This window comes from Cetorhinus maximus, chromosome 9 (assembly GCF_964194155.1).
Source record: "Cetorhinus maximus chromosome 9, sCetMax3.hap1.1, whole genome shotgun sequence".
In the NCBI taxonomy this organism is placed as follows: Eukaryota; Metazoa; Chordata; class Chondrichthyes; order Lamniformes; family Cetorhinidae; genus Cetorhinus; species Cetorhinus maximus.
This window is the reverse complement of record NC_135887.1, coordinates 4,261,375-4,288,090: the sequence shown is the minus strand read 5'-3', so window position 1 is coordinate 4,288,090 and position 26,716 is coordinate 4,261,375. Positions and strand designations below refer to the sequence as shown.

General features: G+C 43.7%; 1 protein-coding gene across 1 annotated transcript in view; it reads left to right on the top strand.

Moving 5' to 3' along the window:
* The first annotated feature begins 1,100 nt into the window (after window positions 1-1,100).
* The window catches only part of LOC144684323 (ras-related protein Rab-34-like), a 53,952-nt gene continuing 28,336 nt past the window's right edge, over window positions 1,101-26,716 (top strand). The window contains exons 1-2 of the mRNA XM_078547955.1: window positions 1,101-1,178; window positions 8,901-8,992. Of these exons, the coding sequence (XP_078404081.1) occupies window positions 1,125-1,178; window positions 8,901-8,992 (146 nt within the window). The 5' untranslated portion in view covers window positions 1,101-1,124. The remainder of the gene's footprint in view (window positions 1,179-8,900; window positions 8,993-26,716) is intronic.

The window sequence follows — 26,716 nt, the reverse complement described above, 5'->3', positions numbered from 1 at the left end:
TTGTCCTTTTTGAATTTTCCTGGCCTGCACACAGGTTTTATTTTGGCCAGCGAGCTGGAGAGTTTAATTCTTCGAACCAAGTGACTACCCTGTGGAATATTTGTTTTCTTGATATAGAGTGCATCCTCTCTCTCTCTCTCTCTCTCTCTGTAGGGATGAACCCACTTCCCTGAATCCAGGGAGCAGCTGGCAGAGCCGGGTTTCAGGTAGCGTTGGATCTCAGCAGCCCATGTGACATCCCTTCTAATCTTTATTCCATTTAAGTCTTTGGTGTGTACTCTAGAACCTTGAGAACCACAAATAAAGACTAAATCAATATTCCATTAATTTTCATATATATAGAACTTACATAAGAACAAAAGAATTAGGAGCAGGAGCAGGCCATTCAGCCCCTCAAGCCTGTTCCATCATTTGATAAAATCGTGACTGACCTGAATGTGGCGTCAAGCCCACTTTCCTCTGCCCCTCCCACTAACATTTGATTCCCTTGTCAATCAAGAATCTAAGTCAGCCTTGAATATATTCAATGATCCAGCCTCCACAGCTCTCTGAGGAAGTGAATTCCACAGGCTAACGACCCTCAGAGAGGAGACCTCTTATTCTTAAACTGCAACCTAAATTTTCTTCTTTGGATTGGAACTCTTCATCTGTATACCTTAAATTGTTGATACTAACAGATCCTCATGCTCTGAGTAACCAATTGCCCACTAAAGAGGCAACAGTGCTGTGCACAGCCCTCTTCAAGTTTTATCCTGTGGGAGATATAAATGGAGTCTCATTGGAGAGAAGGCACTGGTACACTTCCTGCTGCTTTTCCAGCTAGGGCACCCCACTGAGGACATTGGATTGCAGGATTATCTTCCATTTCAGCTTCTGCTTCAGTTGTGCTGGTGTCACAGGCTAACACCTGTATTCTGTCACTTTTTTAATGGATAAAATAGCAATGTGATAATTTTAGAATTACTTTTATGAAGGAAGCTTAGTTATAGGTACCAGGGAAACGATGAATGCTTTAGCAGAAGATAAACCATACAAAGCAGCATTGTGAATGCACTCACTTTTCAATACACAAAAAGTCATAATTTTTAATATCTCATTTGTTCTGCAGAGAGTAGCAGCCAACCATGAGTGTACTTCCACCAGTCAGAAGAGACCGAATCATACCAGATCTGCCTTCGGTAAAGTAGACTTCTTGTTCCTGTTTGGACCATCACTTGCATTTTTTCAGAACCATTTATAAAGCTGTATATATATAGCATAACATATATAATATATATAACATATATATAAATAATGAAATTTCACCTTGATATACATGCAGGAGTATAGGAATTGGTGATATGAGGATTATAGATAGCTTTCTGATTGGTCAATCTGCAAATAATCAGATTGTAAAATGAGACAAAGATTCCTGAAATTTACCTTTTTACAGGCCAGGTAACACAGTGTGTGTCAGATTCATACAGCAGTGGTGGACGTTGGTTGTCAACTTCCCAATTCAAGCAGTAAAGGTGGGAGCTTAATGACGTGAAATAATAGGGTAATGGTGCTGACTGGAATCTGAGACCCTTACAGCAAACACTAGAAATATGTTGTAGGCCCTGGACTGCCTGTGAGCAATACCATGGTAATTATGTGAACAGAAGCTGAGTTTTGATGATACTATGAACAGATGAGTGACTTAACAATAATTTATACACAAACTCACCTTGTGATAGAGGTGATCAAAATCATGAGGGGGCTGGATAGAGTAGATAGGGAGAAACTGTTCTCACTGGTGAAAGGATTGAGAATGAGAGGGCACGGATTTAAAATGAATTGCAAAAGAAGCAAATGTGACGAGAGGAAAAAACTTTTTTTGCACAGCGAGTGGTTCAAGTCTGAAATACACTGCCTGGAAGTTTGGTGGAGGCAGGTTCAATTGAGGCATTCAGGAGGGCATTAGATGATTATTTAAATAGAAACAATGTGCAAGGGTACAGGGAAAAGGCAGGCACTAAGTCACAATGCTCACTTGAAGAGCCGGTGCAGACATGATTGGCCAAAAGGCCTCCTCCTTCGCCGTAACAATTCTATGATTCTGTGAATATATAACACTGTTAGCGAAATATCTGGCTATTTCCAATATTGATATAGTTTACAGAACTGGAGCAGCACAATATCCCTCTCTGCAAAGGGTAAATTATCAATAAACATACATCTGGGGATTACAGGTGACAAGATCTGTTATTGTAAGAATTGAATAGATTTATAACTGCCGATGTGCACCTGGAATTGAAATCCCTGTAAGTAAATAAGATGCACATTGCAAGGTCCTCTGTCTAACCAAATCCCAGCACTCAGAATGAGCTTCTTAGTGTCTTTAACTTTTTCTTTTCATAGTGAGATTTTAGATAATTCACACTCTACAGTTAATATAGAGGACTGATTGGCATATTTGTAGATGGATTCCTGGGCAGAGAAAAGAGGTTTCCTATTAGAATCAATTAAATGCAGCAGAAGAACACACACTAAACATAATATTGATACATTCCTGACTGCTAATATCCACATAATACACATTATTCCAGAAAAGGCAGATTTGTTAGTCACGGGTATTCTCCAATGGCAAAGTAATTGGCTCGCCAAGTTTGAAATAAATCTCTGCATTTTACAATTAAAGCAGCCATTTATAATTAAAAGCAGCTAGCTAATTCAGATTGGTCTCGTGGTGCAGTGGGTAGTGGCCCTGCCTCTGAGCTAGAAGCTCCAGGTTCAAGTCCCAGTCCAGGACCTGATGGCTGAGGTAGGTGTGTTCATAATGTGGCCAAACAGATTGATTATCAACTTGTAAATCCTTCCAATATGTGCCAATGACATGTGATAAGAGTGGGAGAGATTACTGGTCAACCATATGATGGAAAGAAATTGGAGCCTCTACCATAGCTCCAGGCTATGTAAATGTATTGCATATCAATGTGTATGTTGCCACAGTAATTTGAACTCCTTGGTTGGGGGGAGGGGATGGTGGTGGGAAAAAAGATTGAAAATAGGATAAAAGATGGAGATAAAACAATGAATAAAAATGAAAATAAATATAAGTAGATAAAAATTAAAAATTTGAAAATGGATATTGAAAAAAGGGGATAAAAAAGGGTGTGGAGGAGAGAGTTCATGGTCTGAAGTTGTTGAACTCAATATTAAGTCTGGAAGGCTGTAAAGTGCTTAATCAGAAGATGAGGTGCTGTTCCTCCAGTTTGCGTTGAGCTTCACTGGAACATTGCAGCAGGTCAAGGATGGACATGTGGGCATGAGAGCAGGGTGGAGTGTTGAAATGGCAAGTGACAGGAAGGTCTAGGTCATACTTGCGGACAGACCGAAGGTGTTCTGCAAAGCGGTCACTCAGTCTGCTTTTGGTCTCTCCAATGTAGAGGAAACTGCATTGGGAGCAGCAAATGCAGAAGACTAAATTGAAGGAGGTACAAGTGAAGTGCTGCTTCACCTGAAAGGAGTGTTTGGGCCCATGGACGGTGAGGATGGAGGAGGTAAAGGGAGAAGTGTTGGACCTTCCGCGGTTGCATAGGAAGGTGCCATGGGAGGGGGACGAGGTGTTGGAGGTGATGGAGAAGTGGACCAGGGTGTCCTGGAGGGAACAGTCCCTACGGAATGCCGATGCGGGTGGTGAAGGGAAGATGTGTTTGATGGTGGCATCATGCTGGAGTTGGCGGAGGATGACCCTTTGAATGCGGAGACTGGTGGGTGAAAAGTGAGGACAAGGGGGACCCTATCATGCTTCTGGGAGGGAGGGGAAGATGTGAGGGCAGATGCGTGGGAGATGGGTCAGACACAGTTGAGGGCCCTGTCAACTACAGTGGGTGGGAAACCTTGGTTAAGGAAGAAGGAAGACATGTCAGAAGTGTCATTTTGGAAAGTGGCATCATCAGAACAGTTGCAACGGAGGTGAAGGAACTGAGAGAATGGGATGGAGTCCTTACAGGAAGTGGGGTGTGAGGAGCTGTGGGATTCGGTGGGCTTGTAGTGAATATTGGTGGACAGTTTATCACCAGAAATTGAGACAGAGGTCAAGGAAGGGAAAGGAAGTGTTGGAGAGGGACCATGTGAAAGTGATGGAGGGGTGGAAATTGGAAGCAAAATTGATAAATTTTTCCAGACGAGGGCATGAAGCGGCACTGAAACAGTCATCGATATACCAATAAAAGAGTTGTGGGAAGGGGCCTGAGTAGGACTGGAACAAGGAACGTTCCACATACCCCATAAAGAAACAGGCATAACTGGGGCCCACGTGGATACCCATAGCCACACCTTTTATTTGGAGGAAGTGAGACAAGTTTAAGGAGAAATTGTTCAGTGAGAGAACAAGTTCAGCCAGATGGAAGAGAATGGTGTTGGATGGGGATTCTTTGGACCTCTGTTCAAGGGAGAAGCAGAAAGCCCTCAGACCATGCTGGTGGGGGATGGAGGTGTAGAGGGATTGGACATCCATGGTGAAGAGGTCCTCCATTATCACATTCTGCTTTCTGACCTTAATGCCACCATCAGCACCTCCTTTAGCCAGTATCATTATCATTAACACCCCTTTGTCCTTTTGTTCATGACATCTTTGGCAATCTCTCCTTTGCGCCCACATATTGCTGGCCTTCTATCCAGCTTCACCTGCTCCATCCCCCTTAAACAGTATAAATTTAATCACATTTTTACTTCTCTTTAGCTCTGAAGAAGACTAAAAATGTTTTGGACTTGAAACGTTAACTCTTTTTTTTTCTCCACAGATGCTGTTAGACCTGCTGAGTTTTTCCAGAATTTTCAGTTTTTGTGTGTGAAAACAGTTCATTTATTTAATTAGAGAAGGGCAGGCATTAATCACAGGAAGGGTCTTTTGCATTTTAAATACTTCTCAAAGATGTGTCCAGAAAGGTCATTTGCAATTTAATGACTTGCCCAGACATGAGGGTTAGCTCAAGGGTTTCGTACTCCATGTGTTTTGGCAGGAAAGAAAAGGTCACCTAACCTCTCAACTCCATTTTGTTTTAATGTAAGTTGCTTATTTTGAATTTTTGCTCCATAAGTCCATATTGCATGAGCGTGAGAACTAGCGTATATTTTTGCGCTGTTACATGTGTGACTTAAAAGTCACAAAATATACATGACGGTCTTGAAATTATGCTGTCACTACGAAAACGTTAACGTCTTTGTTTGGATTTCTCCTTTGTGCCATTGTCTTGTTTAAAATAATTGGTTCCACCTCTGTCACAATAGCAAAGAAAGAAGTTTCAGAATGCCAAGCATTCGTACAATTGGTCCTTCACTATAATTTAAAGGCCCTTCTCTTCACTCATGCAGAAAAATGGCAAAGTTTAAAAAAAAAAAGCAGGAAAAATAAAATGCCACAAGTCTCAGTGTAGTGGGTGGCATGGCTTTGACTCCACCTCAGATGGGGTCTCATATGACTGAACATGAATTGGTTTAAATGGTCTCCAACATCATTTTTACTCCAATGTCAGTATTAGTAAGTTGCTTTTTCCAAAATTACCCCAATCTGTTATTCTTCAGAAAGTTTTGAAAGGTTCTGTCAAAGAATCTTTTTCTTATCCTAGTCTAGACTTGCCTTTCAACATGAAAGCATTACTCACTTACCAGAGTGCTCCTTTCACTCTCGTCAGCAGAACTTTAGCTGTGTAGTTACAGCCAAGGTATTTCTTATTGTGTGGTCTAGCAGTTGCTTATTCAACTCTGAAGCCTACAGACCAAAACCAGCAAAGCAATACCTGAATGTTTAACTGTCTAACAAATGTGTATATATAATAGGATATGAATTCATAAGCATAGAAATCACTGTTGGTACCCTGTTCAATGGTTAACCATGAAGCGCTGAAGTTTTTTGGGTGAACTTTTGCCTGCCTGTGAACCTTTAATATAATCTTGAACTGGATGTATAAAATCATGTGATTCCCCCATCTACACAACTGGCTGATTGACAGAGCACCGGATTGTTGAGCAGCATTCAAATGGATTAAGAAGATATTTAAGTCACTGCAATTGCAGAGGAGAGTTGAGGCCAGAGGTTAGTGTTTAAAAAAAAAAGCCACGTTAAATGGAGGCTTGCAGAAAAAAACCCATTGGATTCGACACCAAAATGTTGGAGGTTTTCATTCATGAAATACAGGAAAGGAGTCCTGTATGAGACTAAGGACACGATCCTTAAAAAGGACTAATTCAGAAACCATGGGAGCAAATTGCAATCAGAGCCAGTGCAATATGCAGAATCCAATCTAGATGGAAACAGGCAAGGAAGAAGTTGGTGAGCTTGCAGGAAGCTACAGGATGATTTAGTGTCAGGAGCCTGTCCCTGGCATGTATGCCCCTCATAAACTTTTGTACTGGCAAGTCCTTAGCATTTGTAGAAGCTCACCCTTTAGAGTGTTCCAGGAACAGTTGACTGAATGTTCACCATGCATGGCCAGACTGAAAATGCAGCAAACTCATGACAATTTATATGACTCAAGATTTAACCTTGTTATCCTTGTAAGACAACCTCGCTGGATGTACTGTGGCATTCCCAGCTATACGTGCTCTCTAACCTGGAAAAATGTGAAGATCACTCCACAGCTTTGGACCTAAGGCAGAACACAATGGTGTCTGGCAAATTAGAGAACTGCAAGGCTGATGTGGAAGACAGGGACATATTTAGAGTTTCAAAGCCTTTATTGATTTGAGGAGATAACCCTGGGTATTATTGAGTAGGACAGCAATGAGTGAGAAGGGTGGAAAAGCCAAGCCCTGCTCCTATTCCTTATACTCTAAAGATATGGGGATAGTATGGGAAGGTGCAATTGCAGTAGGAGATTGTATTGAATGGTAAAGCAGGATTGAAGGGCCGAGTGGCCTAATCCTGCTCATATTTCTTATGTTCTTAAGGGATATAAAATCAGGAGCCTACCCCAAGCTTAGGGCTAATACTAACCTTCTCTTATGTTTTGTTGTGAACTCACTCACTGACACAGACAGATGTGCAGCCTCAAAAATACCACTCAATATTTTTCAATAAAAGGTCTGTTTGGGGCTAACTCTTTCAGACAGCATTTCAACGTGTTCCTCCTCTCTTTTTTGGGCCTGGAAGAACAGTAGGAACTACCTCACAGCAATCCAGATCATTCGCAACTTGGGCTCCATTCTCTACAAGGTTCTGTGTTTTGGCTTCAACATTCTCGCTGATTGAATTGAGAGAACTTTGAGAACAGAGATTTATGGATGTCAGTGATGCCCTGATGTCTGCTCCAACAAAGGTCAGTGGGCACACTGAGGATTAGGCATGGATAAGACAGTTATCTCTCAGGGTAATGATGTTGCATCTGAAGCCACCAGCACCCTTGTGCAAGTAAAGAAGATGTGCCTGACAGCAGGCAGCAACTGTGACATGGCTGAACCAGAAGAATGAAGTACAAAGTCACCTGAAGCTCAAGCGGTTTCCAAAGAAATCATGCAGCCAACACACTTTCACAGAGCAGTCACATAGAAGTATTATGTTTGGGGCAAGACAGCATACATTATGTCCCAGCACTGCGTGGAGGTACTATGGTAAAACCCACTGACACCACTCACCCATCATAAGTAGGATAGTAAATTGGTTGCACTGTACTCGAACCGTCATTGGAGATTTTATTTCTGTTTATGTAAAGTAGCAACACAACAAAGAATTGGATGCAATGATAATTGAGGAAGTGCATTTGGCAGTGTTGTAAGTTGGGGCTTTGGACCATGCTATTATGTTCATTTAGACAGAACAATTCCTGAAAGAGGCAACAAATCACTTTCAGCTAAATGTAACTTGAACTAAATCCTATTTTACCAAACTTTGAAGGTGCAGTGGTGTTTCAGGAGCTATCTCATCACTTTCACTGATTCTTTCCTGCACTGACATCAGGAGAAATGTGTTAATATTTTAACTCCCTTCTTAGAGAATAATGAATGGGGTGTATGAGCGTATGTACATATACCCGGAGGAAGAATTATTTGCATTTATATAGTGCTTTTCATGACCACCAGACGTCTCAAAGCACTTTACAGCCAATGAAGTACTTTTGAAGTGTAGTCACTGTTGTAACGTAGGAACTGCAGCAGCCAATTTGTGTACAGTAATCTCCTACAAACAGCAATGTGATAATGATCGGATAGTCAATTTTTGTGATGTTGATTGAGGGATAAATATTGGCCAGGAAGCTGGGGATAACTCCCCTGCTTTTCTTTAAAAATAGCTCCATGGGCTCTTTTATATCCACCTGAGCAGGTGGATGAGGCCTCAGTTTAATGTCTCATCTGAAAGACGGCACCACCGACAGTGCAGCCCTCCCTCATTACTGCACTGAAGTATCAGCCTTGATCTTTGTGCTCAAGCCCTGGAGTGGGACTGGAAACTGGAACCTTGTGACCCAGAAGCAAGAGTGCTACCGACTGAGCCTCCTGGAGCAGAAAATAAATTACAAAGTGGGAATGGGAGGAAAATTATTACTTTTTCTCATTTTGTCCCTTCTTCCCTGAAGGGACACTCTCTGTGTTGGAGGTTAACCTTTAGTGCCATGTTCATGTGATCTACTTCCCATGTGAGCGTAGATTGTGTGTGCCAGCTGTTTGCTCAGCTGGATAGGGCATCATGCCCAAACCTCATCCTACGTTCACACATTGTCCACACACGTCAACTGTCCAGTAGAGGTGACTAGATAGTGATTCATAACAGAAACCCCTCGACTGTGTCCTCCTTTTTAGCCAAGGGTCATTGAACTGTTGCTCCCTTCAGCTGGGCTAACTCAATACAGACTTGGGACTGAGTTTACTTAAAAGTCTATTTTCAATTTTTAAATAAGCACGTGATTTTAATGCGATTTGATGCTTGTTTTTTTCCCCAGTGTTTCACAAAAGAAGCTGCTCTCCATACCAAGGACATATTTAATCCCAAAGTGAAACGTGCCTGCCAGGATGATCGAACAGGAACAGTTGGGTAAGTCTCTTCTGAGAATCTCCTCGAGGATATTAATTTTGCGTCATTGAAGGATACAGCCTGTAAACATTAGAATGGAAACTAATTACAGCTCTGAACTAGGTGAGAGCAAACCTGGTTGACACCCAGCCCTTAGCTGTGAACCTTTAGTAGACCTTCTGTGGCATTAATTGTCTTTTGGAAGATCCAGAGCATTACGCCATTTAAAGTAAAATGCAGTATTCTGCTGTTAAGGTGGTGCTGTGTCCTGTTAAGCCCAAACTAATTCTTTCAAGTGAACACTTGGTGAGTTCATTCAGAGTTTAATTACTCCTGAGGCTGTAACTCTGAACTCTGACTTTGTCTTTTTAAGTGTTATTAAGGGGCAGCAGACATTCCAGCCTGGATTTTCCACTTGACATGATTTTAATCCTGCTAGACTTACAACAACACAGAAGATCTAGGCTCCAGACTCAACTATCTTCTGTTCGTGGAGAGGTTCATAGGAACAGGCGAAGGCCATTCAGCCCATCAAGCCTGCTCTGCCGTTCAATATAATCCTCTGCCGTTCAATATAATCATGGCTGATCGAACACTTCAGTGCTAATAAAGTACCTGGATGAGCACTTGGCATGTCTTAAATTCAAGGCTATGGGCCAAGTGCTGGTAAATGGGATTAGGTAGGTAGGTCAGGTGTTTCTCACGAGTCGACGCAGACTTGATGGGCCGAAGGGCCTCTTCTGCACTGTGATTCTGTGAATGCCGTTTATCCACACTATCCCCATAACCCTTTATATTATTATTAATCAGAAATCTATCAGTCTCTACCTTAAACATACTCAATGACTGAGCTTCCATGGCTCTCTAGAGAATACCAAAGATTCACAACTCTCTGTGTAATGAAATTTCTCCTCATCTTGGTCCTAATTGGCTTCTCCTTATTTTGAAATTGTGTCCCCTGGTCCTAGACTCTCCAACCTGCATCTACCATGTCTATTTCTTTAAGTATTTTATAGGTTTCAATAAGATCACCCCTCATTCTTCGAAACTCTAGAGAATACAGGCCCAGTTTCCCCGATCTCTCTTAATAAGACAGTCCCGCCATCCCCGGAACAAGTCCATCCCTGGGACATGTTAGTATGCATTCCAAGCTGTCTTTGTTTCTTTATAATTGTTTCACAAATGCGACACCGAAATTTCAGCCTGACACTTGAAGTGAAACTTGAATTTTTGGAGCACTCACTATGTACGCAGAGATTTCTGAGGATGCTTTCCAGAGCAGTAGATGAGGAGTGAGTAATAAGCATGAGGAGAAAGGGAAATGGGTCAGGAAGGGCAAGGAAGAGGCAAAAACGCCATCAAAAAGGGCCAAAGATGGCTTTTAATGGAAAGAAATGAGGTGATAAAGTGGAGATGCTGAGAGAGGGAAATTCCAGAGGGTAGGAGCATAATGGCTGAGGAAGCGCATAATAAGATGTAGGTTTGTTTTCGAGGCATGAATGGTCTCTGCAGGAGGTCACGGAGATAGGGAGGATGTTGCTGTGGACAGATTTGAAATTGATTTTCTGACAATCCGTGAATAGGCGAGCAAGGCAAGGAGCGAGCTGGTGAAAATGCAGATTTAAATGCTGAATGGACTGAAATGACTTGCAATTTAAGAAAAGTGGCATCAGGATTGTGCATAACTTGGACTGCATATAAGATAAGAATCATTATTTGAAGAAATAAATGGATGTTATAGTTCTAAAATAGAATGAACGCAGAAAAGAAAATTCACACGGCAAGTGGTTAAGGCCTGGAATGCACTGCCTGAGAGTGTGGTGGAAGCAGGTTGAATTAGACTGTTATCTGAAAAGGAATACGGAAAGAAGGCATGAGAATGGCACTAAGTGAATTGCTCATTCGGAGAACTGGTACAGACACGATCGGCCAAATGGCTCCCTTCTGTAACAATTCTGCGATTCAGAGGAATCCCTCAACACTTTGGTTAATGATCAATGTTTCCCTTGGCCAGAAATGCTTTATCTCAGTAAATGAAGCAAGCTGAACCAAAGAGCAAGCATTTATATCTGCACAACGAAGATGAAACCTGTCCCAAACCATCACCCTGCGACACATATAATTACATTTTGCCAACATGTCTCATCCAGTCTATGTATGTTGCAATTACAGTGCACTACTTTTAATTCACACCAATCATAAGCCAAGTAAAATCCATGCTTTAGAGTCCCAGGCTAAAGGAAATTTATTTTACATTTTTGTGCCTCCAATAATGAAGGCCCAAATCAAATTCAAGTTTACGTTAAAAATGTATTCTCAGGATGTGGGCACCACTGGCTGGTATTTACTCTGAAATAAAAAACAGAAAACACTGGGAAAACTCAGCAGGTCTGACACCATCTGTTTGAGCTTCAGAGAGCTCTGAAGAAGGGCCACACACACTCGAAATGTAAACTCTGTTTCTCTGTCCACGGATACTGTCAGACCTGCTGGGTTTTTCCTGCACTTTCTGTTTTTATTTCAGATTTCCAGCATCCGCAGTATTTTGCTTTTATCCTGGTATTTATTCTCTTCCCTAGTTGTTTGAATAGGCTACTTTTAGAGGGCAGTTAAGAATCCACCATGTTTGTGTGGGACTGGAGACACATTGGGTAAGGATGGCCAGTCCTTCCTTCACTAAAGGATAAGAGTGAACCAGTGAGGGTTTTACAACAATCCAATAGTTTCCTGGTCATTTTTGACAGACACAAGATTTCACCAAATTCAAATTGTCAAACTGCCTTGGTGGAATTTGAATTCATAGCATGAGGGTGGGCGGGAATCAATTGGGCTACACAATGCCTATTTTTCAGATGCAACATGGCCTTCAAAGACCCTTACATTTCAGGTAGGACACGTGAGCACACTTCCAGGTGGAAGTTCACCTCCCAGCAAGTAAGGACAAACAAGAGCTGCCAGCACTTATCCCCACCTGAAGCCGACATTAGACTGTTTGCACGTGGAAATAAGGGACCTTTGTGACCCCTGCAGCAACATTGGTTTGCCATCGCTAAACCAAACCCTTCACCAAGCCCCGTGTTCTTCCCCCAAGTCTGCAAGCAACCCCTCCCCCAATCTTATGATCCACCTAAGCCTTATGATACACCCAAACCTCATGATTCACCCCAAGATATGGCCCCGAGGCCGAGATTCCCTCCAGAACCCCATGACCCCCTGAACCCTGCAAGTTCAAGCCTGTCACTCACCTGGGACCTCACAGGGACCTCTGGTGATCCCTGCAGAAACATTACAGGTAAGGTTTTCAAGTAACTTTGTATGCAGCTCCTGGCCCAACAATAACCACTCTACCCACTGCTGGCTGCTCAGTGCCTGCAACCTGGATTGTGTCTTTCGCGTTATCATTGTCGTGGGTCTTAAATGAGGTTATCCTTGGTCAGGATTGATGAACACTGCTCGAGGCAAGGCAATTGGTAAACTTTACCCTTTATTGAACATTCTACTACCTATATTCAGTACAAGGTTTAGAACAAGGCTTCACTTAGAACTATCTCTCAGCATACTATGTCATGTGATCTAACATCACTGATGTAGACTTTCTATTTACATATTTAACATTAACCCTATATACTTCATTTTTAAGATTCATTGATGGGACGTGGGCATCGCTGTCTAGGCCAGCATTTATTGCCGGTCCATAATTACCCTTGAGAAGGTGATGGTCTCCCCCCAAGTCTCACAGTCTATTAAATACATTATTTACATTATCCTGCATCTCCACCCACATCCCCCTCCCCTCCCCTCCCCACCCCCGAAGTCTCTGTCTTCCACCCTGGTTCACAGGGATAAGTATTGTGATGGTTTCATCAATCTCCCTGATCTTGTTCTCAGCCCTCTCGAAGGGTGTATGGGATTCAAATTCTCCATCTTCTCTCTTGAACCAGGTAGAGTAGTGTGTGAATCATCAGTACTGGCCTGGCTCTCTGTTCAGGCTCCTTTCCTAATCACCTGGGTAATTGGTCCATTCCATTGATGGTCATCTTCTTGTAGATATAAATGCACTTCTGTTTTTTCTCACTATTCTATTTCTATAAGGTAAGATCGCAGATATAGTTTTTCCCCAAAATTTGGTCTTAGCGATTCTGGTCACAAATCCACATTGATTCCCTGGCTGAAGAGTCATATGGACTTGAAATGTTAACTCTGTTTCTCTCTCCACAGCTGCTGTTAGACCTACTGAGTTTTTCCAGCATTTTCTGTTTTTGTTCTCATAGACCCACGTGGCTCCTAATGCCTCTTTGTCAATTCAACACATCTTTGTTCCATTTCAGTCGATGATCGAGATACATAGTATTCTGGTTTTGTACCTGGTGTCAATGTGATGTAACAGGTTGTCTTCTGCTTCCGATTTTGTCCTGAACTCTTTCAGATTTTTTTGGCTTCCCAATTTGTATATGAGTTTTAGACCTATGCAAGCTTTTCAGCTTAACAGTGAACACATAAAAAGTTTTTGTGATTTCTCTTCTTTTGGACTGAAGGTTAGCTGTCCCTTGACTTTCAGTTGAATGTCTTCTGGACCGTGGAATCGTATGGTCAGTGGCTGGAGAGCATCTTGCTCTAGCCACTCTTCTGTGTCTGAAAGAACTGAAACCCCTGCTCCAGTGTCTAATTTGAAGTTTGTTTTATGTTTCTTGAGCATAATGTTTGTGCTCCAATAGTCCCCATTAGGTCCTGTCATTTCTCCCAAGAATGGCACTTCATTATCTTTTCCATCTTCAATTTTTTGAATGCTACATGTTGGTTTCACCTTAAATCTCGATTTTAGGAGCTTTTTGTCATGGCTGACAGATTTCAAATGCCCTCTCCTCATTATGCATTCTTGGTGGGGCATTCTTCACGCTGATGCGCCTTTACCTGCCATAGTGAGAACACTGAGTAATGGCGGCTACCACGCCCCCTTCGCTCTTTCCCTGCTTTAGAGTAGGTGTGCCGTTACTTCCTACAAATTGCACTGCCAGTTGCTTTTCTCCACAAGTGACCCTTGTCATCTCAAGTAAATACACAATTGCGCGTTCTCACTTCTGCCTCCCTCCGGTAGCAATAAATCTTCCTTCAACTGCAGAATATCTGATCAAGTCTGCTCTAAGATCCCTACAACAAAGCGATCCCAAATTAATGTGTCTTTCAGGGCTCCAGATTTGCAATTCTCAGCTGGTCGATATAAATCGTTAATGAAGGAATCTACCCTCTCTCCCAGTCTTTGGGTACGTTTATTGCACTTCCCCCTTTCTATAATGGCGTTCTTTCTAAGGCTGAACTGTGCACCAAGGGCTTTTATAACCCCTTTGTGTGTTGCTGTCTCTTTGTTTATGCCTTGTCTGATCATTACATCATATGCACACTGCCTATGGCATTCCTTGCTAGCCTTCACTGCTAGTCCCGAAGCGGGTCTGTACTTGGTAAACCCGCGACCCCAGGTCTGCCGCTTCTCGGCTTGATCTGAGCTTTCCTGGTCAAAGCGCTCTGGAAAAGATAGGATTTTCTTCATGGCTTTTCCCTCACTCTAGCCTTTCTTCGAGTTATGTTGGCATTTTTCCCGTGCTGTACTTATTCCCCCAGTTGTTTCTCTTGCTGTTTCCTCCAGTCACTGGGCTCTTAGTGCTGTTTCCAAAGTGTTTTCTGCTGTTACCATCTGTTATCATTGTCGTGGGTTTTAACTGAGGTTGTCCTTGGTCAAGATTGATAAAGACTGCCGGAGGCAAAGCTGTTGGTATACTTTACCTTTTATTGAAAATTCTACTATGTACAGTACAAGGATTAGCACGAGGCTTCACATAGAACTATTTTTCAGCATACTCAGTTGTCATGTGATCTTACATCACTGATGATGTAGACTGTCCATTTACATATTTAACATTAACTCTTTATACTACACTTTCCACCCCCTTTAAGTTTTGTCTTCTGGGATATTCTTCAGACAAGTTGCCAAATTTCCAACCTCCCCTATTCCACTCCAATCAGAAGCTCCCTGTTGAGTGTTGGTAACGTGCCAAAATTATGCCATTGAGGCCTGACAATGAAAATGCTTAGGACCTCTTGCTGGCGCCCTTGGTGGTATAATTGTTCTGCCCATTGTCCGCCCATATGTGCCATCCAAAGATCAGTTCCATTGTTGGCAGCCTAGAATTAACATTCAAGTACTGCCAGGCTGGGATTAGCATGGAGCTACTGCTGGAGATTAGCATGCTAGAATTGTTAGCCTGTGATTCAACTCTGTCAAGCTGTTTTTATTTTGATATTTTAGTTTCAATTCTGGGAGTCTAGTGTCTGTAAACTGGTTTCTCTTTTGGATCTACAGTTCTGACACCAGGTTAAGACCGAAAGATGACAATTCATGTCAATGCCTGGATCTGGCTCCTAGCTGCTGTTATTCCCTGAATTCAAACTAAAATTGTACAATATACAAGTGCAATAGGAGGTGCAACCTTAACTACAAAGCACAAGAAATAATTGTGAAGTTCAGACCCTTTGAAGACCTGTAAGATCTGTGCAACACTGTAAATTGGATTCTGCTTGGCCAACTTCAAAGGACCTGACTTACTCCCGAACTCCTCTCAGGAGAGGTTGAACCAGAGTGAATCAGGATTGAGATTGTTGTGGTATTTTAATGATGACTTTAATACAGCTTCTTTAAGCAGAATTTAGAAGGCCCTTTTATGCTGGCGTTAGTAGCTATTGGTTTCTGAAATGCTGACCTTGTGGACCTGCAGAATGCACCCAATCCAACCATTGGGAAGACCTGGGGTGGGGGGGGGGGTAGTTTTATACCAGCATATTTGAAGGCAGGATGGGTGGTACATAAAATAAAACAGGTGGCTAGCCTTACTGCCTGCCCCTGAGCTGCCCCCCCATGTTATGGTGGGTGGGTCAGGCGTTAGCCCACCCACCCGCCTGCCCTTAGGCCTATTGAGGCCCTTAAGTTGCCTATTAAAGGCCAGTTAAGGGCCTTGCACCCCATCCGCTGCCATAATTTGGTGGGCGGGGGAAGGTGGAAGGAAAGTGGCCAACCTGTTACTTTCCCAACTCAGGTAAGCTGCAGGATAGAAGAGAAGGGCACCTCTTTTGGGGGTGTCCTTTGTGCCCATTGGGGGCAACCCCCCCAAGATGGTGCCCCCCCTTGTACCTTACCCCCTGGCATCTCAAACCTGCCCCCCCCGCCCCCCCGCCAAAGCACACCCCATTCCCCTCCATCTCACTAGGGTCCAAGATCCCTCCCTGACCAAAAAAACCCTGGACTTATCTGTAAATGCAGCATCCATGATCTCGTTCTTAGGGACTCCCTTGTAGTCCTAGTGGTGGCTACTACTGCGTTCTAGTGCTGCTGGGACTACTCAGCTGCCAGCCAATCTGATTGGCCAGCGGCTCTCAGGGGGGTGGGACTTTCTATCCCTGAGGGGTGGAAGTCCGACTCTCACCTTGTTTAGGCTGCCCCAGCGTGTTACCACTGCGGGGCAGCCCTTTTTAAAGTCGGCGAGCTGCCGATCAACTTTTCTACCGGTGGGGGGTGGGGGTGGGGGTGGGGGTGTGGGGGGTGAGCAATATGGCTCTCCCACCCCCCCCACCAACCTTGTAAAATTCACCCCCTGGTATAAAGTGTGACTTTCTGGTGGGTGTATTTAATGCATCCGGCAGCTTTTACTTTGGGGTCACTGCTGGCTGAGTGAGACCCAGACTTTATTGGGGATCTCAAGATACAAACGTCCCCCTGACACCAATATAAGAAAGGCTTTGGCCTGTCCTGGATGCTGCTGCATTTGAATCCCCTCCTTCATGTTCAGCCTGCTGGGAGGATTCCATAACATCAGCAGCAACACCCTAATCACATACACGTGTTAGCTTTGAAGTCGGGGTTCACAGCTTTCATCCCTGGTTATGGGCTTTCTACTTGTGGCTAGAAGGAGTGAAGGCTGTTAGTGGAAGCTCTTTATGTTGCTGTTCTAGCTGTGGAGGGAGGAAAGTGGTCCTTTTTGAGGTGTCTCCCTGAGCTGTGCAAATCCATCTGATTTAATTTAAAATGCTGCTGCAAAAGCTGCTCTACCATCAGCATCAACACTGTCGGCTAAATGCTGTATAAAACTTCTTTAAAAAAATGTTCATTTGCTGCCAGGCTTACAGTCGAGGGAATGAAAAGATTAAAAAGCCGTGGATCCAAATGGCTGTACAGAGTTTACCCTGTTTCCTATTGGTATGTTTTGAACAGTTTCAAACATGCAGTCTAGACCTCCCAAATAGACATTCCTGATGACAATGTATTTTTAGCCTCATCAGTCCTCCCATACTATATGTTATCCATTGGCAAGGTTTTTTGAATTTGGGCCAAAAAAAACCAGCCTGCGGCAATTGGTAATGGATGAGTTGGGCCCGTGGGTGGCTTGAAGACGGTGGCACTGTATGAGAAGCTGTGTACTGGGGAGTTTAATCTTCACAATAAGAAGCTGAATGTGGATGAGGTTAAACCAGTAATGGACAGAGACTGTAAATGCTTTATTCACTGGGCCTCCTGTTAGTAAAGCTGGGAGAAATTCACCGTGTTGAAGTGCTTTTTCTGAAAGAGGACATTTTCTTTCTGAGAAAGGCTGTGCCTGTATCCCAGGAACACCCCCTGACAGAAATCTTGGCTGTTTTCCACGTCTTCCGAATGAAAGGCATTCGCTTAATTGCAAGTGGCTGAGGTGTGAAAAGTAGCAGCAAAGCTGAAGAAAGGAGAGTTCTGACTAATGACTGAAATTATGCTGTTCTCCACTAGACAACTGGGTCATAATTTGTTTCCATCAGCAGAGGTTTTTAACCGTCTAACCTAAGTGGTCACGTGTCTGTTGCAGTGAGCTAACTGAAGAGGAATGTGGCAAGGTTGGAGGTCCTGGAAACAGCCTGTGACAACCGACACACAGAATGCGTGGACAGGCCTTTTATTATGAATTACTTGCACTTCACTGCCCGAGGGTTTTATAACGCTTGAGTGTCTGTCTCAGCAAGACTAAAATAAATTAGATATGATTGTGGGAGGCCAGTGACTCTTAATGGCATCTTAACCCTGGTGACAGTAGCCCCCAATAGACAGTATTTTGAGGTTGAGATTTCTCAACCCTTCCAGTGCACTCCCCTCCAACTCTGGCACCACAAAAATGTGGTGGAAGGGACAGAAATAAAACCAGAAACTGGAAAATCTAGATCCCATCCTGTGCAGCGTGTTTCTAGCAAGCTTTTGTGTGACCAATGATGCTGAGGGAGCACAGATTCCCCACAATTTTGGTCTAGGATTTGGTTGGCCCATCTTCAGATTGTGGTATAGCCAGTGGGAAGAGGTTCCATGAACTGTTTTTAAGCCAGGCTTTTTAGAAGAGTGCAGCTTTTTTGTTTTGGATTTCCAGCATCCGCAGTAGCTTTTAGCTTTTTGTTTTCAGCTTTGTTCTTTATTCATTCATGGGATGTGGGCGTTGCTGGCTAGGCCAGCATTTATTGCCCATCCCTAATTGCCCTTGTTCAGAGGGCATTTAAAAGTCAGTCACATTGCTGTGGGTCTGGAGTCACATGTAAGCCAGACCAGGTAAGGACAGCAGATTTCCTTCCCTAAAGGACATTAATGAACCAGATGGGTTTTTACGACAGTGGTTTTGTGGTAGTCATCAGACTTTTAATTCCAGCTTTTTATTGAATGCAGATTTCACCATCTGCCATGATCCCCAGAGCATTACCTTGGGTCTCTGGAATACCAGTCCAGTGACAATACCACCATGCCACCGCCTCCCCATCAGCTGGCTACCGATAACTCAGTCTGTCTGCTTTTGGCTATCCAACTTAGTATGAATAACTGCAGGGAACTAACTCATGGTATTGCAGATCCATGATGATGTGGGTCATCTGCTTAGGGCCTCCTCTTCCTGTAAAGCAAAGGCAGGGAATGCTCTTGGATATTTGTGCTCTATGTAGGATTTGAGTCCATATGTCACAAGTTAAAAGGGTGAGAGATGCATATAGTGCCTTCTCAAGACAGGAACTATTTTTTAAGATAATCTCAATTGGGCTTTAGAAAGGTAAACAGCAAATGCAAAAAATATGAAATAGAGGCAAAAATGCTGGCTGATGAAAGTGGATATGTGAAAAGAGAGCAGATTAACTTTTGCATAGAGAATCTTTGCCAGAATCTTGCTATTTCTATGGTGTCTTTCTTTTGGGGGGGTGGGGGTGGTAAAGGTTCATGACCTTTGACTCATCCTTTAGCCCCTCTCCCAATGCCTGCTAGTCTCTCACTGTGAAATGCTCTGGGATCTTTCATTATATTAAAGCCACTGTACGGGTGAGGCCGTTAACCTTTCAACATCTTAGATGATAGCTTATTAGACCAACACCAGCATAGCAAACACGAGCAGCTGTTTATACTTGGTTAGCTGAGCTTCTGTCAGGGTGTTGAGATGCTGTGATGAAAAGGAACCCAAATGGCCATTTTCCTTGCTAGCATGTTTACACATGCCTGCACACAAGGGACGGGGGATGGGTGCTAATGTTCTAACAATAATTCAGGAATTTGCACATTGAGCATTCTGTTTGTTTTAACTGAGAAAGATAGAGTAGCAGACTGCTGTCTGTATATATGGCAGGCATCAGTCACATGGCATTGGGGGGGTGGGTGGGGTGGGGGGGGGTGGATGGAGTTTAGGGATCCAGCCCATGTATAAGCATTTGTTGACAAAAATCACCCTGAACTAGGCCCCTCTCCCCAGTGCTGCTCCTACCCTGTTGTTGATGGCAAGGATCTCAGCCACTGCTTTTCTGCAGGAAGGAAGTTTCACCAACACAGGAATTTGCCCGGATAACAGCTGGAATTACCTCCATTAGTAGCGATACTCAAGTATATTGGCACTAAGGGGAGAGGGTAGATAGAAAGGGGAATGAGATGGTAATGAAGGGAAGAGGAAAAGCAGAGATAGTGAACAATAAAGGGATGAGGGAATGAGAGAGCAGTGGCAATAAAGGTGAGAGGGAAAAGGAGAGAGGGCAGTGAAGGAAGGAGGGAAAGGGAGAGAGAGGGCAATGAAGGAGAGAGCAATGAAGGAGAGAAGGAAAGGGAGAGAGAATAATGAGGGAGATAGTATAATGAAAGAGATAATGAAGGTGAGAGAGGATAGGGAAAGAGAGAGGGCAATGAAGAAGAGAGGGAAAGAAAGGATTATGAAGGAGAGAGGAAAAGGGAGAGAGAGGACAATGAAGGAGAGAAGGAAACAGAGAGGGCAATGAAGAAGGGAGGGAAAGGGAGAGAGTGTAATGAAGGAGGGAGGATATTGAAGGAGAGAAAGAGGGCAATGAAGGAGAGAGGGAAAGGAAGAGAGGATAACGAAGGAGGGAGGATCATGAATGAGAGAGAGGATAGGGAAAGAGAGGGCAATGAAGTGCAGGAGGGACCTGGGGATAAATGTGGAGCGCACATTGAGAGAGCAGTTAATTCAGCATCCTAAACCAGGGCTTTATAAATAGGGCCATCACACACAATAGAAGGAAATGGAGTATAAAAATAGGGAAGTCTTGCTAAAACTATACAAGGCACTAGTTAGGCCACACCTGGAATACTGTGAACAGTTTTGGTCCCCTTATCTAAGGAAAGATATACTGGCATTGGAGGCAGTCCAGAGAAGATTCACTAGGTTGATCCCAGGTATGGAAGGATTTTCTTATGAGGAGAGATTGAGTAGGTTGGGCCTGTACTCATTGGAGTTTAGAAGAATGAGAGGCAACCTTATTGAAACATATAAAGTTCTTAGGGGGCTTGACAGGTAGATGCTGAGAGGTTGTTTCCCCTTGTGGGAGAGTCTAGGACCAGAGGGCATTATCTCAGAGTAAGGGGTCGCCCATTTAAAAAAGAGATGAGGAGGAATTTCTTCTCTGAGTGTAGTTAACCTGTGGAATTCTTTACCACACAGGGCTGTAGAGGCTGGGTCGTTAAGTATATTCAAGGCGGAGATAGACAGATTTTTAATCAGTAAGGGAATCAAGGGTTATGGGGGAAAAGGCAGGAAAGTGGAATTGAGGATTATCAGATCAGCCATGATCTCATTGAATGGCGAAGCAGACTCGATGGGCCAAGTGGCCTACATCTGCTCCTATGACTTATGGCCTTATAGAGGGAAAGGGAGAGAATACTGAAAGATGGTGGATAGTGAAGGAGAGAGAGCATAGGGAAAGAGAGAGGGCAATGAAGGAGAGAGAAAGAAAGGATAATGAAGGAGAGAGGGAAAGGGGGAGAGAGAGTATAATGAAGGAGAGAGGAAGGGAAGAGAGAAAGAGCAATGAAGGAGGGAAAGAGAGAAATGGCTGGCAATAAAGAAGAGAGGGAAGAGATGGCAATGAAGGCAAATGTGAAGTGTAGAGATTATTTCCCTTCACATGTTAACATGTGTTAAGTACCTGTAGCATGTGAAGACATGATAACAGCAATGCTTCAGATTCATCAGTCACTTTTTTGCTATTTTATAGCCGTTCATGTTAGTTTGTGTGGTTAAGTGGGTTATAATAATCTGCACAGAGTTTGGGAGCTGATTTTCCTGCTCACCAGGCTAGGAAATGCTTAGTTCTAAGGGGAAGAGAAATGAAAAGGGCGAGAAAGACATGTGTGTTCATCCTGCGGCAGAGCACAACACACCAGACATCTTTCACCAGCCAGTTGGTGGTGAAGCAGGGTGGAGCACCAGTTTTGAGAGAAGTTGACTGTAGCTGCACTTTCCTTCCCTCAGATTGGAGCAAGGACTTATCTAAATAAAAAAATGTAACACCATTTCATATAAAATAATCACTGATGCTTCTAAGGCACTGCAGTTATCACATTGGCTTTTTTTTCTCACCTCCCCAGGGGTCTTTGGGCCTTGAGGCCTTCTGGTTGCTATTCTTGCACTGCATTTTGAAGTTCTCACAGTTGGCAGTCATTCACCCTCCTGCAGGCTTCTCAGGCCTGCAGCAGAGGCTGTGGCCCCAATGTTCAGGGGAGGCAGAGAAGGTGTTGGGGAGCTGGAGTGCGGTTGAAACACACAGAGCCTGAGAATGTGGAGTTGATGCCAATGGCAGGACCTCATTAATATTTTGTTCTTCCGTTTCCCAACTGGCAGCCAACCAGATTGGCAAATTGTTTGACTGTCAGGTGGGAAATAGAAAGACAACCAAGTGCATGTCTAAAATACAACACATTGGTACACCACATACAGTGCGTCACCTTCTTTCTCTTCACCTTTGCCGACTATCTCTTTATTTTCACCCTTCAGCCTGACAGGTAGGTGGACTTCACCACGTAAGATTTCAAGAAATAGGAGCAAAAGTCGGCCATACGTCCCCTCCAGCTGCTACGTCCTTCTCCAGGATTGTGGCTCATCTTCTACCTCAACTCCATTTTCCCGCATTATCCTCTCGATTGCCTTAGTGTCCAAAAATCATTCTGCACAACTCGCATTATTCTTGCTCTCTCTTGCTCACCAGCACTCTGAGTTACTGGAAGGTATTACTCCTAACAACCCTGTCGAAAAATGGTAAAATTCACCCAGGTAGGGATGTGGAATTCAGACCTTCAATTCAGACACCATTCCTCCAAATGAGAGTTCAATTCTCCAATGTTAGTATTATTGGATTGTTCTTGAGTGTATTAAGTCTTGACTTCTGGTCAAGCAGTGGCTTGATTTTAACATTCTCATCCTTGTTTTTAAATCCCTCCATCGCCTCGTCCCTCCTCCTCATCCTCTTCTTCTATCCTTCCATCTGTGAAAGATGATGGACATGCAGCAAACAATCCATTTCACTTGGGTGTGTCTTCATATGGCGCACCCTTGCTGATAGTACGAGGAGAAATTTTTTTTCCTCAAAGGGTCATTTGTCTGTGGAATTCTCTTCCCCAGAAAGTAGTGGAGGCTGGATCATGAATTTATTCAAGGCAGAGTTAGATTTTAGATAGATAAAAAGTCAAGCCTTATGGGAGGGCAGACAGGAAAGTGGAGTTGAGACCACAGCCATATCAGTCATGATTTTATTGAATGGCGGAACAGACTGGAGGGGCTGAAGGGGCTATTTCTACTTCTAGGTCCTATGTTCCTATAATTGGAGAAGCCAATCTTTGAGAGGCAGGTTCTGCCACAAATGCCGCATTTGAAGCTTCCAGGTGTCATTGTGGGTTGTTGTTTTCAGCGTTGGCGCCTGTTGCCAAGCCGCTGGTCATCGGGGTGGAGTGTGTCGGCCCACAGGAGATGTCACCATTTTCCTCTATCGTCAGCTGGTGTCTCCAGTGCGATCACTGATGTTTAGGGCCTTGTTGTCATGCTTGCAAGGATCCTTGAAGCAGAGCTTTGGGCATTCCACTGGTCAGCTGGCACCAGCTACCTCACCATGCAGGAAGTTCTTGGTTAGGCAACTGTCTTCCATCCTGCTGTTGTGCCCAGGCTAATGAAGCTGTCTCTGTTTGATCAATGCTGAGGAACCTTTTGAGACGATTGGCACATACGTGATTTTGTAATGCCAGGATGTATCTATAATGAACCACAGGCAGTGAAGATGGAAATTGTTGAGCTTCTTTTCTTGGTATTCGTAAGTCGTCCATGTTTCACAGCCACACAACAAGTGCTAGGAATACAGGCCTTACAAACCATTAGATCGGTCCTTACACTCTCGCCCCTCCCTATCTATGTATTCTCCTCCAGCCCCACAACCCCCTGAGATATCTGCACTCCTCTAATTCTGGCCTCTTGAGCATCCTCGACTTTAATCATTCCACCCTGTGTCTGTGCCTTCAGCTGCCTAGGCCCTAAGCTCTATTTCCTCCCTAAGCCTCCTGTCTCTCTTTTTTTCCTTTGAACAAGCTTTTTTCCATCTTCCCGAATACTTCCTTATGTGACTCGATGTCTAATTTTCCTCTAGAATGCTTGTGGGAAGTGTCTTGCAATATTTCATTACGTTAAAGATGCTTGTGGTAATCTGATGTATAATATACCTTTAAGAAGAATGTTACAATGGAAGATCACATGATCTTAGTATCCAATAGCAGAGTAGCGCGGGCTTCCTCAGTAGTCAGTAGTGAGTAGTGTAGAGTTAGAGTCTGTAATGTTAGAGACAAGGTTTGAGTTGTAAGTGCATAAGTGTAGCTTCTGAGTTCCTTTGTAAATAAATAGAATGTGTTCTACATAAGAACCGTTTACTGACCTACCCTGCTTATGGTACCAAATTGGCCATCCCGAAACAAGCATGCAACCTGGATCCGTTAGTCCGACTAAACTAGAGACTTGGATCCAACAGTGCTATATAAATTTAAGTTGTTGTTGTTGATGAAAAATAGCACAAAGTCTCTTTTTTCACATTTGTAGGACAAATCTAGATTAGTCAAAATCCCCAGTCTGGGTCAAAATCCTGGAACTCCCTTCCTAACAGCACTGTGGGTGTACCTACACCACATGGACTGCAGCGGTTCAAGAAGGCAACTCACCACTACCTTCTGAAGGGCAACTAGCAATGGGCGATAAATGCTGGCCTGGCCAGCGACGCCCACATCCTGCGAACTGCATCAGTTGACAGATTCATACATCAGCCTGCTAGTCATGATACCTTTACAGGACAGTGTTTGAATCTTAGTAAAGGTCAGCAACCTGTAGGTTAATAATACATTGTAGCTATCATTACAGTAGTTATTACTAATTAGGGAATGAAAAATCAGGTTCATAAGTTAAAAAAGTAATGTGTTAAATACAGGAAGTATTGTTTACCAACCTCTATTTTTGCGGAGAAATTAGTTTGGATTATACATACTGCATCTATTTGCTCAACAAAGGATCATCCATTATGTTGTTGAAGTTTGATTAATGTGTGGTTGCTAAGATAGCTCTGTGTACATACATACAACTGTAAATGTGCCACACTTAGGTGTAGCTAGGTAACTGGGCCTTGTTAATATAAACAAAAACAGAAACAGAAATACCTGGAAAAACTCAGCAGGTCTGGCAGCATCGGCGGAGAAGAGTACGGTTGACGTTTCGAGTCCTCATGACCCTTCAACAGAATTAAGTAAAATTAGGAAAGAGGTGAAATATAAGCTGGTTTAAGGGGGGTGGTTGTTGGGACAAGCAGCCAGTGATGGGTGGAGATAACCAAAAGCTATCACAGACAAAAGAACAAAGAGGTGTTGAAGGTGGTGATATTATCTAAAGGAATGTGCTAATTAAGAGTATAAGACAGGACAGATAAGGTACAGATAGCTCTAGTGGGGGTGGGGGAATACTAAAAGGTAGAAATAAACAATGGTGGAAATACATTTAAAAATAATGGAAATAGGTGGGAAAAGAAAAAATCTATATAAATTATTGGAAAAAACAAAAAGAAGGGGGAAGAAATGGGGAGGGGGTGGGGATGGAGGAGAGAGTTCATGATCTAAAATTGTTGAACTCAATATTCAGTCCGGAAGGCTGTAAAGTGCCTAGTCGGAAGATGAGGTGCTGTTCCTCCAGTTTGCGTTGGGCTTCACTGGAACAATGCCGCAAGCCAAGGACGGACATGTGGGCAAGAGAGCAGGATGGAGTGTTAAAATGGCAAGCGACAAGGAGGTCTGGGTCATGCTTGCGGACAGACCGAAGGTGTTCTGCAAAGCGGTCACCCAGTCTGCGTTTGGTCTCTCCAATGTAGAGGAAACTGCATTGGGAGCAATGAATGCAGTAGACTAAGTTGAGGGAAGTGCAAGTGAAATGCTGCTTCACTTGAAAGGAGTGTTTGGGCCCTTGGACGGTGAGGAGAGAGGAAGTGAAGGGGCAGGTGTTGCATCTTCTGCGTTTGCATAGGGAGGTGCCGTGGGAGGAGGAGTAGGGGGTGATGGAGGAGTGGACCAGGGTGTCACGGAGGGAACGATCCCTACGGAATGCCGCCAGGGGGGTGGTGAAGGGAAGATGTGTTTGGTGATGGCATCAAGCTGGAGTTGGCGGAAATGGCGGAGGATGATCCTTTGAATGCGGAGGCTGGTGGGGTGATAAGTGAGGATAAGGGGGAGCCTATCATGTTTCTGGGAGGGAGGAGAAGGCGTGAGGGCGGATGCGCGGGAGATGGGCCGGACACGGTTGAGGGCCCTGTCAACGACTGTGGGTGGAAAACCTCGGTTAAGGAAGAAGGAGGACATGCCAGAGGAACTGTTTTTGAAGGTAGCGTCATCAGAACAGATGCGACGGAGGTGAAGGAACTGAGAGAATGGGATGGAGTCCTTACAGGAAGCAGGGTGTGAGGAGCTGTAGTCAAGGTAGCTGTTGGAGTTGGTAGGCTTGTAATGGATATCGGTGGACAGTCTATCACCAGAAATTGAGACAGAGAGGTCAAGGAAGGGAAGGGAAGTGTCAGAGATGGACCATGTGAAAATGATGGAGGGGTGGAAATTGGAAGCAAAATTAATAAATTTTTCCAGGACCCGACGAGACTTGTTAATATAAACCCAGGAGCTGCTGTCAAATTAAGCAATGGTTAAAACGGAAGAGGCAAGTGCATGTTGTTTTTTAAAAAGAAACAGAAGTGAGGGGTTTTTAAAGTTGCATTAAGGCCCCTACTAGTGGTATTGACTTCTGACCTGCTGGAATTTACCTTGGGTAACAACTGGTGTGAGACCTGTACACAAGGTCCCTGTGCAACTGCCACTGCCCTCATGCAACAGAAAGATAGCTTTCGGCATCTAATCAACACACACTGAGGTGAGGATTC